The sequence below is a fragment of the Triticum aestivum genome, chromosome 7A (genome assembly GCF_018294505.1).
Source record: "Triticum aestivum cultivar Chinese Spring chromosome 7A, IWGSC CS RefSeq v2.1, whole genome shotgun sequence".
Classification (NCBI taxonomy): Eukaryota; Viridiplantae; Streptophyta; class Magnoliopsida; order Poales; family Poaceae; genus Triticum; species Triticum aestivum.
Genome location: NC_057812.1, coordinates 96,615,367 through 96,630,246, shown reverse-complemented (window position 1 = coordinate 96,630,246; position 14,880 = coordinate 96,615,367). Strand labels below are relative to the sequence as shown.

General features: G+C 48.3%; 2 protein-coding genes across 2 annotated transcripts; one reads left to right on the top strand and one right to left on the bottom strand.

Annotated features, from left to right (window-relative positions):
- Positions 1-941: 941 nt before the first annotated feature.
- Positions 942-3,869, top strand: LOC123147564 (heparanase-like protein 3). Its single transcript, XM_044566835.1, has 9 exons — positions 942-1,485; positions 1,578-1,614; positions 1,712-1,895; positions 1,997-2,145; positions 2,236-2,469; positions 2,563-2,752; positions 2,833-2,958; positions 3,084-3,183; positions 3,278-3,869. Exons 1-9 carry the CDS (start codon positions 1,273-1,275, stop codon positions 3,617-3,619), a joined length of 1,575 nt encoding a protein of 524 aa, XP_044422770.1. The 5' UTR covers positions 942-1,272; the 3' UTR covers positions 3,620-3,869.
- Positions 3,870-4,142: 273 nt separating this feature from the next.
- LOC543450 (pyrophosphate-energized vacuolar membrane proton pump) lies at positions 4,143-9,009 on the bottom strand. The gene is made up of 8 exons (XM_044566834.1): positions 8,668-9,009; positions 6,686-7,257; positions 6,187-6,566; positions 6,024-6,110; positions 5,552-5,882; positions 4,944-5,354; positions 4,800-4,859; positions 4,143-4,685 (listed from the first exon to the last, which is right to left on the bottom strand). Exons 1-8 carry the CDS (start codon positions 8,906-8,908, stop codon positions 4,479-4,481), a joined length of 2,289 nt encoding a protein of 762 aa, XP_044422769.1. The 5' UTR covers positions 8,909-9,009; the 3' UTR covers positions 4,143-4,478.
- Positions 9,010-14,880: the final 5,871 nt, after the last annotated feature.

Sequence of the window (14,880 nt, the reverse complement as noted above, 5' to 3'; positions counted from 1 at the left end):
ACACCATGGTACACCTACCTACCCTGGGGGCTCCCAAGAACCGCCGTAGCTAGCTTGTGAGCAACCCGGAGTGGTAGATCAGTGGCAGACGACGACACCTTCCTCTTGTGTTCAAAGTATAGACCGTGGCCTCCCTTAACTTTTGCTTTGGCAATTGGCATCCAGTGGTAGCTTAGCTGTGCTCACCATGCCATGCCGGTCGACGACCTTTCTCCGTTAGCCCTAGCCCACCACCACGGACCACAGAGGAAAGCGAACGTGCATGCTGCCTCCAACTAGTTCTGCTAGCCCGGGCCATTTTAGGATGGGAGAACAGATGAAGAGGAGGACCATCGATGCACCGTGGGGCGTGGGGTTCGTCGGTGTACGGCCCCATGCCCCCATGCATGTATGTATCTACCTCTCTCGCGTCGTATTGTTCAGCTTTGAACGACGGCACTACTCCAAGTGGTAGTAACTTCTTACAAGACGTATACCGTGTCAAAAAACGTCTTACAATTTGACACGGAGGGAGTGTTCCATCGTGTTTTTCTTCTTGTTCCACCGTGTGTCATAATATTCCGTCGTGTACCCACTGTAATCATGCCGTCCGAAATCGCGCAAATGATTTGCATCAAGAATGGTACCGCCCTTTTCGTGTATGTAGTATGTTGTAAGATGCACTGCCGCTGGATATTTATAAAGATCATGAAAGCATGCAGTGCAAGGCGGTCTACATTTACTGCTGCCGTTGGTTGGGCCCTTGCTCGTCCTCCTGGCGGACACTGCACCGCCCACCACTCCCCCTGCGCCGCTACAGCGCCCCCGCTGCCGCCTGTCATGCACCCACCCAGTCAAAACCGCGCTAACCGCTAACCACCCGGCCAGCCTCACCGCCGGGCTTACCGCGTCACCGTCCTACCTGGAGCGCCAGCGGCAGCTCGACCATGGCGGTGAAAATGGGGACGACGACGACAGCGCAGTAACCGGGCGGGCAGCGATCGGGTGAAGTGGTGTCCTGGCACTCCACACTGTCGGATGATCCGGCCTAGAGCTAGACCCACCGCCACCCGCCTTATCTTCCCCCTCCCTCCCCCTCTCCCTGCGTCCACGGCCTGCGTCTTGGCCTCTTGCCATTTACTATTTAGGCGCCGTGTAGGTGGCCGGCCGGCAGGGACACACATCCATCCATCGACCGCCATTGCCTGCCAACCCCGTCGTGTAGGTAGGTGACTGGCCGGCCGCGGTAGTGAGTGAAGGCTTCTGTGCTCTGCTCTGCTCTGTGAGGCGGCCATGGCGGGGCTGCGGCTTCTTGTTGGGGCGCTTTGGCTGCTGGCGGTGCTGCGGCAGGGCGCGGCGGCGGAGGCGGGGGCCGTCTCCGTGGACGGGCGGCGCGCCATTGCGTCCACGGGCGAGGACTTCGTGTGCGCCACCCTCGACTGGTGGCCGCCCGACAAGTGCGACTACGGCACCTGCAGCTGGGGCCGCGCCTCGCTCCTCAACCTGGTCAGTGGTCACCACCGACACCCCCCAGTTTCTCCCCTCCCTTCACCGCCGGCGAACTAACACCATTTTTTTTCTTTCTCAACCCCGCGCAGGATCTCTCCAACAAAATCCTTCTCAATGCCGTCAAAGGTAGGCCACCATCCATCCCATCCCGCTAGAGGTTCTTGGCGCGGCGGCTCACTGACCGATCCTTGCCAACGCGGCGCAATTCCCATTTTGGTTGCAGCCTTCTCGCCGCTGGTGCTCCGGCTGGGCGGCTCGCTGCAGGACAAGGTGGTGTACGGCACGGCAGACCGGCGGGGGCCATGCGCGCCGTTCACCAAGAGCGAGTCGGAGATGTTCGGCTTCACCGAGGGCTGCCTGCCCATGCGCCGCTGGGACGAGCTCAACGCCTTCTTCCAGAAATCCGGGTAATTTCCACCCTCAATCTTCCCTCGTTTCTTCCATGATTTGAGTTCTGAAGATCAGAAGATCATCACATCACATGGTCCGCTCCACTCTGAACCCGCAGGGCCAAGATCGTGTTCGGGCTCAACGCCCTCAACGGCCGGGTGCCACTGCAGGGCGGGGCCATGGGAGGCAACTGGGACACCACGAACGCGGCGTCCTTCATCCGGTACACCGCCGGCAAGGGGTACAAAATCCATGGATGGGAGCTCGGTACGTCCTCCATTTCCCTTGGTAACTGAAGCGAGAAACTCCACATGGAGATGGGGTTTCATCCTGAAATGTGCTCTCTCCTCCTTGCAGGGAATGAGCTCAGCGGCTCCGGCATCGGGACGAAGATCGGGGCGGCCCAGTACGTCAAGGACGCGATCGCCCTCAAGACGACGGTGGACAGCGTGTACCGGGGCAGCCCGGCGAAGCCGCTGGTGCTCGCGCCCGGCGGCTTCTTCGACCCGGCCTGGTACGGCGAGCTCATCGCCAAGACCAAGCCAGACATGCTCGACGTGGTGACCCACCACATCTACAACCTAGGGGCAGGTGTGTAAGCTTACGCCCATTTTAAAGAATTTTCAGACAAAAAGATACATGAACCGGACCTGAACTCGTTTGTGAAACACTGGACGTTTACAGGGGTGGACACACATCTGATTGACAGGATCCTCGACCCGAAGGCGCTCGACGGCATGGCGAGCCCGTTCAGGGATCTTCAGGGGCTGCTGAAAGCCGCCGGGACGTCGGCCGTCGCCTGGGTTGGGGAGTCTGGAGGGGCTTACAACAGTGGGCATCACCTTGTCACTGATGCATTTGTGTTCAGCTTCTGGTAAGATGGGAGATCCTTGAGATGAAAATTCAGTAGATACTCTTGATGAAGTTCTTACTTATGGGGTTTGTGGTTTTCAGGTTCCTGGATCAGCTCGGCATGTCGGCGAAATTCGACACCAAGAGCTACTGTAGGCAGAGCTTCATCGGTGGGAACTACGGCCTGCTGAACACGACCACATTCCAGCCAAATCCTGACTACTACAGGTAAGATCAGTATGCTACTTGATGAAATTTGCAATGCAAACAATGGCTAATGACATAGGAACTTGCCTGAAAGTGTGTAAGCTTCGACTTCCATGACATTTCCTCCTTCCTGTTTTCCTCTGCAGTGCTCTGCTGTGGCATCGCCTGATGGGAACCAAGGTTCTAGAAGCCAAGTTCACCGGGACCAACATGATCCGCGCCTACGCGCATTGCGCAAAACATGCTGTAAGCAATCCAGATGATCCTACACATTTTCATCACCACAACAACATCAACAGTCTCATCATCTACTGACCTTCTCCATGTCTGTCTCTTTCAGCCGGGGATAACCCTGCTGCTCATCAACCTGCACGGCAACGCGACGAACCACGTCAAGGTGGCAGGTTCAGGCGGCCGCGGCGCACACGCCGGAAGGAAGCACGGGGGGAGGTTTGCTCAGGCGACCGGAGCGGCGAGGGAGGAGTACCACCTCACGCCTGAGGGCGGCAACATCCAGAGCCAGGTGATGCTGCTGAACGGCAGGGCGCTGGTGACCGGCGCCGACGGGAGCATCCCCAGGATGGAGCCTGTGAAGGTGGACGCGGCGCGGCCCATCGCCATGGCGCCTCGGTCCATCGTGTTCGTCCACATGCCGCATTACCATGCCCCTGCGTGTAGCTAGAGGTTTTGGTGTTCTTGCTGGTATAGGTGGTGGTCATAAAGGGTGGCTTGCTAAGCATGTCCATCCCAAGATAGTTATAAGATGGCTGAAGAGTGTGTGGCTTTGTGTGATTAGATTGTAAGAGGATGAAGGGGAAATTGACATAGTGAAACAAGACGCAATGGGAATAACTCTTTCCTGGTTTCTTCCGAGTGGTTTGTGTTTTCTTGTAATGGTGGCAGACAAAAAGGATAGGAAACATTTACCTTCAGCCTCAGAGCCATGTTGTTTTGGATGGGAACATAGAGAATCAAAGTAGGAATGAAGCTTTTCTGAACCAAGAGGCAATGGGAAACCAACTACTTCACAGGAATTTTCAAAGAAATTTGTTGGTTTCATGCAGAAATTTCCAGGCATTTCACACAAGATCAGAACATTCCTACATTCTGAACTAGCACTTCTATCTAGCTGATCTTATGCAGATCGAGCAGCAAGTCACAGGTGCACACAGATCAGCTGAATAAGAATAAAGACTCGGCATAGGTGAGATGATGCAACAATCGTCATGATATCATTGTTCAAGGGTTCAAACATTATCGTCGTCATCACGGGACGAGGAAAATTTGCCAGACACATACCAATAATGACCGAGGACATCTGGTCTCTCTCTTCTACTACATGGAGCTACAAGCCGGTAATGGTGAGACTAACGTAACACACCCAAGAGGCCAAAGGGAAAGTGGGGGTAAACTGCGGCAATCCTGGAATAATGACACAAGAACCAAAAATAACAGCAGCGCACAACATACGAACGGCGGGCGGGCGGGGCAGAGTTATTCGTGATGGTGTCCGTAGATTCTAAGTCCGCTCGACGAGTCTTCTAGATGTACTTGAACAGCACACCTCCGTACGTGGCGAAGAAGGGCGCGAACACGAGGGACTCGACGGCCATCAGCTTGATGAGGATGTTGAGCGACGGGCCTGAGGTGTCCTTGAGGGGGTCTCCGATGGTGTCGCCGATCACGGCCGCCTTGTGGCAGTCTGAACCCTTGGGGCCAAGGGACCTCGCGTGCTCGCTGTTGCCGGCCTGAAACAAGTAGCGAAGAAGTTGATGACAAAGTTAAGAGACATGATCAATACATTGGCTCATCAATATAAAGTCAAAAGGAAATCAACAATCAGGGCTTCTGAGAATATTTACCTCAATGTACTTCTTTGCGTTGTCCCATGCACCGCCGGTGTTGGAAGCAGAGATGGCGATCTGTAAGTAAGGAACTAGGTAAATGCCTAGAATAAACGGATTCAGAGGTACTCCCCAGGAAGCAAGGGGAGAGCACTAGGATACCTGTACTCCAGAAACAAGGGCACCAGCAAGAACACCAGACAGGGTTTCCACGCCAAAGAGGGTTCCGACAATGAGGGGGGTGAGCATGACCAAAGCACCCGGAGGAATCATCTCCCTGATGGAAGCATCAGTGGAGATCTTGACACAGGTGGCATAGTCGGGCTTGGCAGTTCCCTCCATCAGTCCAGGGATGGTATTGAACTGCCTGCGGACCTCCTCAACCATCTTGAGAGCAGCACTTCCAACACTCTTCATGGTCATGGCAGAGAACCAGTACGGAAGCATGGCTCCGACAATCAGGCCAATGAACACCTTGGGAGATAGGACATCAACGACCTTCACACCAGCTCTGCTGACGAAGGCACCAAAAAGTGCCAGGGACACAAGAGCAGCTGATCCAATGGCGAAACCCTGCAACATTATATGCAAAGAGTGAGTTACATAACCAATAAAGTGGCTTTCACTACAAACCCATCACCCACTGCCTAATTCCGCAATAATCAAATAGCCCATCTTATCAAATACTTTTAACTTCTCAATGTGGCAAAAAACAACAGTAGTCAAGTCAAAAAGGAGTTACCCAACAAATGTAGAGCAGGAAAATTTACCTTTCCAATAGCAGCGGTTGTGTTGCCAGCAGCATCAAGAGCATCAGTCCTCTCACGGATTCTGTGGCTCATGCCAGCCATCTCAGCAATTCCACCAGCATTGTCACTAATGGGACCATAAGCATCGATAGCAAGACCAGTTGCCATTGTGCTAAGCATGCCAAGAGCAGCCATTGCAATGCCGTACATTGCAGCAATAGAGAAGCTGACGTAGATGCTGACAGCAATAGCGAAAATTGGGATGATGACTGACTTGTAACCAAGGGCAAGACCGAAGATGACGTTGGTGGCAGCACCAGTTCTGCAGGAATCGGCAACATCTTGCACAGGGCTGCCACAAGGAAATAATTGGGGGATAAGACACCGTAACACAAAATATGAACAATAATATAACTAGAAACTAATTGGGGGATAAGACACCATAACACAAAATATGAACAATAATATAACTAGAAACTAATGGGTTCCTTACCTGTAGGCATTGCTAGTGTAGTATTCGGTCACAAACCCAATAATCAGACCAGCCCACAGACCAACTGCCACACAGAAGAACAGGCCCCTGTGAAACCAAGAGAGCATAATCAGAAGCGAGTACAACATTGCAAATTGAGTAAAAATATTGACAAATAAATTACCAGTTGGACACGTCCTTCTGAGCACCGAAGTTGAAGATGGTGAACTTAGCTGGGAGAGCCAACCAGCTGATCACCGCAACACCGATAGTCATTAAAGCAGTGGAGATGATGAGCTGCTTCTTCAGAGCAGGTTCAATTTCGCTTGCAGCCTTGATCTCAAAGAAATCAGTCGCAAACAGGGTGGTGAGCAAGCAAACAATGATGCCAACAGAGCTCACGAGCAGTGGGTAGCACATCGCAGTGAAATCATGGTTGATTCCAAAAGATGAGATAGAAGCAACAACAAGAGCAGCGCAGGACGATTCTGCGTATGAACCAAAGAGATCTGATCCCATCCCAGCAATATCACCAACATTGTCACCGACGTTGTCAGCAATTACCTGCAAACAAGAGTTTAAAGTTCAGCAAAGGATATGCCATGAAGCATAACAGTCACAGTATAAATTGTAATTTGCCTAAAACGATTAGCCAAAAGCTGAGAAGTGAGAAGTGAACTCACAGCTGGGTTCCTTGGGTCATCTTCAGGAATGTTCCTCTCAACTTTGCCAACAAGGTCAGCACCCACGTCAGCAGCCTTGGTGTAGATACCTCCACCAACTCTTCCGAATAGAGCCATGGAAGACCCACCCAGACCATAACCAGTGATGGACTCAAAAAGACCTTCCCAGTCATCACCGTAGTACATCTTGAACACATTGATGGTGATGTAAAGAACCACAAGCCCACTTGATGACAACAAGAAGCCCATGACTGCACCAGAGCGGAAAGCGGTGATAAATGCCTTCCCAACACCCTTCCTTGCTTCCAGGGTCGTCCTGGCATTGGCGTATGTGGCGATCTTCATCCCAAGGAAACCAGACACCAGAGATGTGATGGCTCCAAGCAAGAAAGACGCAGTGCTGAAGAGAGCGGTGTAGAGAGCTGGCTTGCAGGTGCCCGTGCTGTAGGTGCAGGGCTGGCCCTTTGTGCTGAATCCCTCAATCGACCCAAGGAAGACGAAGATAACCGCAGCAAAGACGACCATGAACATACCAACATACTGGTACATGGTGAAAAGAAATGAGGTTGCTCCTGTTCACAATAAAAGTTAACTGTTACACATAACTCATATGACCAAACTAAATAGTTATATTAAATAAAGCCAACTTTTCATTACAGCTAGCAGTGCACATATTATTACATTATTAGATAACCTCGGTTCAATTGTACCTTCCTGAAATTAGTAAGTAACGAAATAGGATCTACCTAGAGACTGACACACGGAGAAACAAATATCTACCACCCACTGCCGTCTTACATCTGGGGAAGAGCAGCAGGCCACGCACCCAATCCTATCCCAGCGGACAATTCCAAGAGCAGATCTTCCACTGTACACGTCCCAATCAAAGAAGAAACAAATCGGTGACACCAATCACCAAACCCCAAGAAACAGGACACGCATCCGATGAGGGTTAGGCAGATGGAGATGGCAATCTCACAAGGCTAGCGGCAAACTGACGACACGTCAGTGACAGATGGCCGGGATCCTTATCCATGAGCCTGACGTTTCAGGTCTGGATCTGCCTACCCAGGGCAGTGGAGTGAGCTAAGTCAAGGCAGCTCGCAACGTGTCCAGCTTGCTGCGTCTGGCAGATCCATCACGCGCCTTCCACCAGCAAGCGAGTATGATACTCTTCTAATTAAAATAAGACAGCGACGGTAGAGATGTGCAGTTGCTCACTGAAAGCTGCATCTTTACTACAGCACCGACGCAGAACACGGGCACCGCTCAAGGCATTAAAAGAACTGTTTATTGAAGCCTTGATCTGGCACCAAACACAGGCATCTGATGTCAATTTTCATTTCATTCAGATTTAAAAAATGGAAGATGGTGATTTTGCTAGGCTTTCCTAGCCCCACATAAACAAAAATTTACTAGCGTAGCAAACAAAAGTGTCAAAGGGGCCAACTTTCAAATCCTGCAGATTTGGAACTAAGCCGGGAGCGACAAATATATCTTAGGGAAAACGACACTGTTCTGCAGCGCCCACGGGCGAATCAAAAGCTCCGGCGCCCGGATTCGGTTTCCTTTTGCATAAAAGGAAGCAAGGAAGAGCTTTTAGCATGGCTACAGCTCAGCTTTCTCATGGTTTTATCCTTCCATGAAGAGGAAAAAACACTCGGGGAGCTGAAATTCGAAAGTTCCCCGCTCAGATCAGCGCCGGAATCGACGAAATGAGCCAACGGACGGCCACAAACCGAGCCATTTGGCCCTGAAAAATTAAGGCTGCCTAGGCGAGATTCTACTTTGTACAGTAAAGAATATCCGGCAGTTTCAAACATTGTCCGCGCTCGAAGCGCGGCCGCTTCCGCCGGAGAAACGGCCGCGAAACGGGCGGATCTGCTCCCGCCGAGCAACGGCCGCCCCAGATCTGGGGAGAGAGTGAGAGGGGGGGAGGGGGGACCACCCGGGCGGTGGAGGAGGCGGAGGATGCTTCTCACCTTCAGAGATGGCGGTCTGGATCTCGGCGCACTTGACGACGACGTTGTGGTCGTTGAGGCCCTCCTCCTCCTCGATGAGGTAGTCGCCGTAGCCGTTCTTGCCGCCGCCGGCGGCGGAGGCGGCGCCGGGGGTGACCTTGACCTTGGAGACGATGAACCACTGCGCGACGGCGAAGACGATGCCGACGACCCCGCAGACGGGGATGAGGATCTCGGTCCCGAGCTCCCCGAGGATCGCCATGGCGGACGGCCGAAGCCCTAACGGACCGAACGGACGGGACGCACGGGGCGGCGGCGGGTGAGGGGGGTGGGGCGGCGGGTCTCTCGCTCTCTCTGCGTGTGTCTCCGTGCTCCGGATGCCTGCCGCTTTATATAGCGGCCGCGGCCCGTGGCGAGGAGAGGGAAATGGGACCCATCCGTGATTGAGAAGAACTCCAGGGGGCTGCGCGCAAGAGTCCCTCTGTCCCGTTGTACGCAAGTGTTCTGCGGCCATCCTGGTCCCAATGGCAGGCGGGCCCCGGGGATAGGGCATCTTTTTATCCGGTGGTAGTGGTACTCGCGAGGGGATTCGATTCTCTTTTTTGTTTTTTGCGCCTGCCTCGGTAGAATCTGCCATCACGGTGACGGCATCACGGAGCGAAACCACGGCTAACCCGAACGGATGAGTCCTCTGAGTGAACAAATTCGCGTGGTTAACCCGGCTTAACAATGCATTTCTGGTGGTAACCACGAACGGATGGCACGCCACGGCTACTACTCGCGGGCGGCGCCGATGGTTATCCTTTCAACCGGGGCATCTATCTATCTATCTACTCCTGCTTATCTAGGTGCTGGCGGCGAGCTGGTCGTTCCATCTCAGCTACAGCACGACGCCTGGTCACTGGATTGATGGTACTGGTAAGAAGTTTTTATTGCCATTGATGAGATAGTTAAGACGCCCGATGATGACGGTGCTTTTGGTTAGGCCCGATAAGCTACTTCACCAACTCTGATCCATTACTTGCTGGCGGAGTGCTTTTTCATATAAATGAAGATAAAAAGTTGAAATGGGCTAGGGAAGTCCTTGATGGCAGAAATTATAACCAGAGGTGTGCATACTCGTAGCAAAAAATAGAGCCGGGATAGTGCGTTGGCGCAATTGCAGTTGTATTGCATTTTTCACCTCGTGGTTTTTTTAAATAATCCGTTAGGGGAGGAGCGTTGTGAGCCTGGTCTTCTAGATTTGGACGGGTGAATTTGGGCACGGGGGAGGTGTGGGTAAGGGTTTCGGGGGATTCCAAAAATGGCTAAAGCCTCCGTCCCTCCCTGTATGTATATAGACGCCTTCATAATTGGCTTTTGGGTTAGAGGCTCGGTGGAATTCCATGCTTATTTTCATTTAAGCCTCAGCATGTAAAATGTGCAAGTTTTCCTGCAAAGAAAAAGTGTGCAGGTTTAAAGGTTTTCCATGCTCATTGTGTGAAATAAAGATGGTTAACTAGCGCCCCTTTTTGGTACGGCCAATTAGGGGTTGCTTGGTCATTTTTTCCCTACCTTCTTATGTTATTATTTTATTTAATTTTTTATCTCCTTCTCTGCATTTTATTTTCCTTTCTTCTTTATGCCTCCTTTGGAGGGGATTTGGTCGTCCCTCCCCTCCACCCAATTTCCTCAATTCCTCACTAATCCCCTTCCCCCTCCCTATTCCTCGTAAATCCTTTTTGTTGGGTTAAACCGCATACGACAGCAGTAGCATCGCGAGCACCCTTGTCTCATCACATTCCGTGAGTGGCTTCTAGAGTTTTCTGTAACACGTCAACTGGGTCTTCAGAGGGGTTGGTGGGGGGGGGGGAGGGGCTGGCATGGGCCGATAGTGATTCCTTGGTATTCTGGGCCCTATGGGGATATTCTCATCTAAACCTCTTCTAACGAATAAGGCCTTATGGAGAAATTAGATATTAACCCACACTATACTTTTCACTTTGATCATTTTTGCCCCCCCCCCTCGAGATTGACGGGTGGGCGAGGCCACTAGCCATTGAAACAATCCTAGGGCAAATCATTAAACCCCTAATAAAGCGTGGCAATTCATCTAATCCCCCAGGCCTTATGCTTCCATGAAAATTGTTATGTTTATTCAAAATTTGATTTAAATTACTTTTATATGTAGTATTTATTTATAAAAACGCAACAACATTTTTTGATGCATCAATATTTTTGAAAACTCAATGACCATAAATTTTGAACATATGGACATTTCATAAATACACAAATATCTTTCATTTGAGAACTCAATTGATATCAGTATTAAAAAAGTTGATGTATAGCACAAAATAGTTATGTTACTTATGAGTGGTGTGAACATTTAACTAGTAGTGTGAATATTTTATTTGCCATATATAATATCTTTTCATAAAGAGTGAAACATATCTCGAGAAAATCCTCAGGGTCCATTTCATCGTTGATGAAAGATCAATTCTATAGGATACTCAACATTTAGCCACCAATAATAGTCTCGATCATTTGAAAGACACATTCACCAATGATGAAATCGATGAGGTTGTTAATTTATACACAATGATAAATCCCTGGAACTAGACGTTTTAATGGCCTTTTCATCAAGAGATGATAGCATGTTATTATAGACCAATTTTACAAGTTCTGTTTTAACCAAAAGCACCATTGAAGATCGATCTCTAGTCTACTACAGATTCAAGAGTAGGTATCTTAGAAATGATCAAGTACTCCCCTAGCCCATTTCAACTTTTTCCCGTTCCGTTTCACTGAATAAAAGTGGAAGTAGTGGATCGGTTGGTGAAGTGGTTTACCGGGCCTAACCAAAAGCACCATCATCATCGGCGCCGGGATAGTGTGTTGGCGCTATTGCAGTTATATTACATTTTTCACCTCGTGGTTTTTCAGATAGCCCTATTAGGGGAGGAGCATTGTGAGCCGGGATTCCAGATTTGGACGGATGGATTTAGGCACGGGGGATGTGTGGGTAAGGGTTTCGAGGGATTCCAAAAAAGGCTAAAGCCTCCATCCCTCCCTGTGTGTATATAGACGCCTCCATAATTGGCTTTTGTGTTAGAGGCTCGATAGAATTCCATGTCTATTTTCATTTAAGCTTCAACATGTAAAATGTGCATGCTTCCCCCGCAAAGAAAAAGTGTGCAAGTTTAAAGGTTTTCCATGCTCATTGTGTGAAATAAGGATGCTTAGCTAGCGACCCTTTTTGGTATGGCCAATTAGGGGTTGCTTGGCTTTTTTTTCCTACCTTATTATGTTATTGTTTTATTTATTTTTTATCTCCTTCTCTATATTTTTATTTTCCTTTCTTCTTTGGAGGGGATTTGGTCTTCCCTCCCCTCCACCTAATTTCCTCAAGTCCCCACCTACCCCCCCTCTTCCTCGTAAATCCTTTTTGTTTGGTTAAACCGCATACGACAGCAGTAGCATCGCGAGCGCCCTTGTCTCATCACGTTCCGCGAGTGGCTTCTAGAGTTTTCTGTAACACGTCACCTGGGTCTTCGGAGGGGTTGGTGTGGAGGGAGGAGGGGGCTGGCATGGGCCAACGGTGATTCCTCATTATTCCGGGCCCTATGGGGATATTCTCGTCTAAACCTCCTCCAACGAATAAGGTCTGGATAAATTAGATCTTAACCCACACTTTACTTTTCACTTTGATCATCCCCCACCCCATCGAGATTGACGGGTGGGGCCGGGGCCACTAACCACTGAAACAATCCTGGGATAAATCATCAAACCCCTAATAAAGCTTGACAAATTATCTAATCCCCCAGGCCTTATGCTTCCATGAAAATTGTTGTGTTTATTTAAATTTTGATTTACATTACTTTTATCCTTAGTATTTATTTATAAAAACGCAACAACATTTTTTGATGCATCAATATTTTTGAAAACTCAATGACCATAAATTTTGAACATATGGACATTTCATAAATACACAAATATCTTTCATTTGAGAACTCAATAGATATCAGTATTAAAAAAGTTGATGTATAGCACAAAATAGTTATGTTACTTATGAGTGGTGTGAACATTTAACTAGTAGTGTGAATATTTTATTTGCCATATATAATATCTTTTCATAAAGAGTGAAACATATCTCGAGAAAATCCTCAGGGTCCATTTCATCGTTGATGAAAGATCAATTCTATAGGATACTCAACATTTAGCCACCAATAATAGTCTCGATCATTTGAAAGACACATTCACCAATGATGAAATCGATGAGGTTGTTAATTTATACACAATGATAAATCCCTGGAACTAGACGTTTTAATGGCCTTTTCATCAAGAGATGATAGCATGTTATTATAGACCAATTTTACAAGTTCTGTTTTAACCAAAAGCACCATTGAAGATCGATCTCTAGTCTACTACAGATTCAAGAGTAGGTATCTTAGAAATGATCAAGTACTCCCCTAGCCCATTTCAACTTTTTCCCGTTCCGTTTCACTGAATAAAAGTGGAAGTAGTGGATCGGTTGGTGAAGTGGTTTACCGGGCCTAACCAAAAGCACCATCATCATCGGCGCCGGGATAGTGTGTTGGCGCTATTGCAGTTATATTACATTTTTCACCTCGTGGTTTTTCAGATAGCCCTATTAGGGGAGGAGCATTGTGAGCCGGGATTCCAGATTTGGACGGATGGATTTAGGCACGGGGGATGTGTGGGTAAGGGTTTCGAGGGATTCCAAAAAAGGCTAAAGCCTCCATCCCTCCCTGTGTGTATATAGACGCCTCCATAATTGGCTTTTGTGTTAGAGGCTCGATAGAATTCCATGTCTATTTTCATTTAAGCTTCAACATGTAAAATGTGCATGCTTCCCCCGCAAAGAAAAAGTGTGCAAGTTTAAAGGTTTTCCATGCTCATTGTGTGAAATAAGGATGCTTAGCTAGCGACCCTTTTTGGTATGGCCAATTAGGGGTTGCTTGGCTTTTTTTTCCTACCTTATTATGTTATTGTTTTATTTATTTTTTATCTCCTTCTCTATATTTTTATTTTCCTTTCTTCTTTGGAGGGGATTTGGTCTTCCCTCCCCTCCACCTAATTTCCTCAAGTCCCCACCTACCCCCCCTCTTCCTCGTAAATCCTTTTTGTTTGGTTAAACCGCATACGACAGCAGTAGCATCGCGAGCGCCCTTGTCTCATCACGTTCCGCGAGTGGCTTCTAGAGTTTTCTGTAACACGTCACCTGGGTCTTCGGAGGGGTTGGTGTGGAGGGAGGAGGGGGCTGGCATGGGCCAACGGTGATTCCTCATTATTCCGGGCCCTATGGGGATATTCTCGTCTAAACCTCCTCCAACGAATAAGGTCTGGATAAATTAGATCTTAACCCACACTTTACTTTTCACTTTGATCATCCCCCACCCCATCGAGATTGACGGGTGGGGCCGGGGCCACTAACCACTGAAACAATCCTGGGATAAATCATCAAACCCCTAATAAAGCTTGACAAATTATCTAATCCCCCAGGCCTTATGCTTCCATGAAAATTGTTGTGTTTATTTAAATTTTGATTTACATTACTTTTATCCTTAGTATTTATTTATAAAAACGCAACAACATTTTTTGATGCATCAATATTTTTGAAAACTCAATGACCATAAATTTTGAACATATGGACATTTCATAAATACACAAATATCTTTCATTTGAGAACTCAATAGATATCAGTATTAAAAAAGTTGATGTATAGCACAAAATAGTTATGTTACTTATGAGTGGTGTGAACATTTAACTAGTAGTGTGAATATTTTATTTGCCATATATAATATCTTTTCATAAAGAGTGAAACATATCTCGAGAAAATCCTCAGGGTCCATTTCATCGTTGATGAAAGATCAATTCTATAGGATACTCAACATTTAGCCACCAATAATAGTCTCAATCATTTGAAAGACACATTCACCAATGATGAAATCGAGGAGGTTGTTAATTTATACACAATGATAAATCCCTGGAACTAGACGTTTTAATGGCCTTTTCATGAAGAGATGATAGCATGTTATTATAGACCAATTTTACAAGTTCTGTTTTAACCAAAAGCACCATTGAAGATCGATCTCTAGTCTACTACAGATTCAAGAGTAGGTATCTTAGAAATGATCAAGTACTCCCCTAGCCCATTTCAACTTTTTTCCGTTCCATTTCACTGAATAAAAGTGGAAGTAGTGGATCGGTTGGTGAAGTGGTTTACCGGGCCTA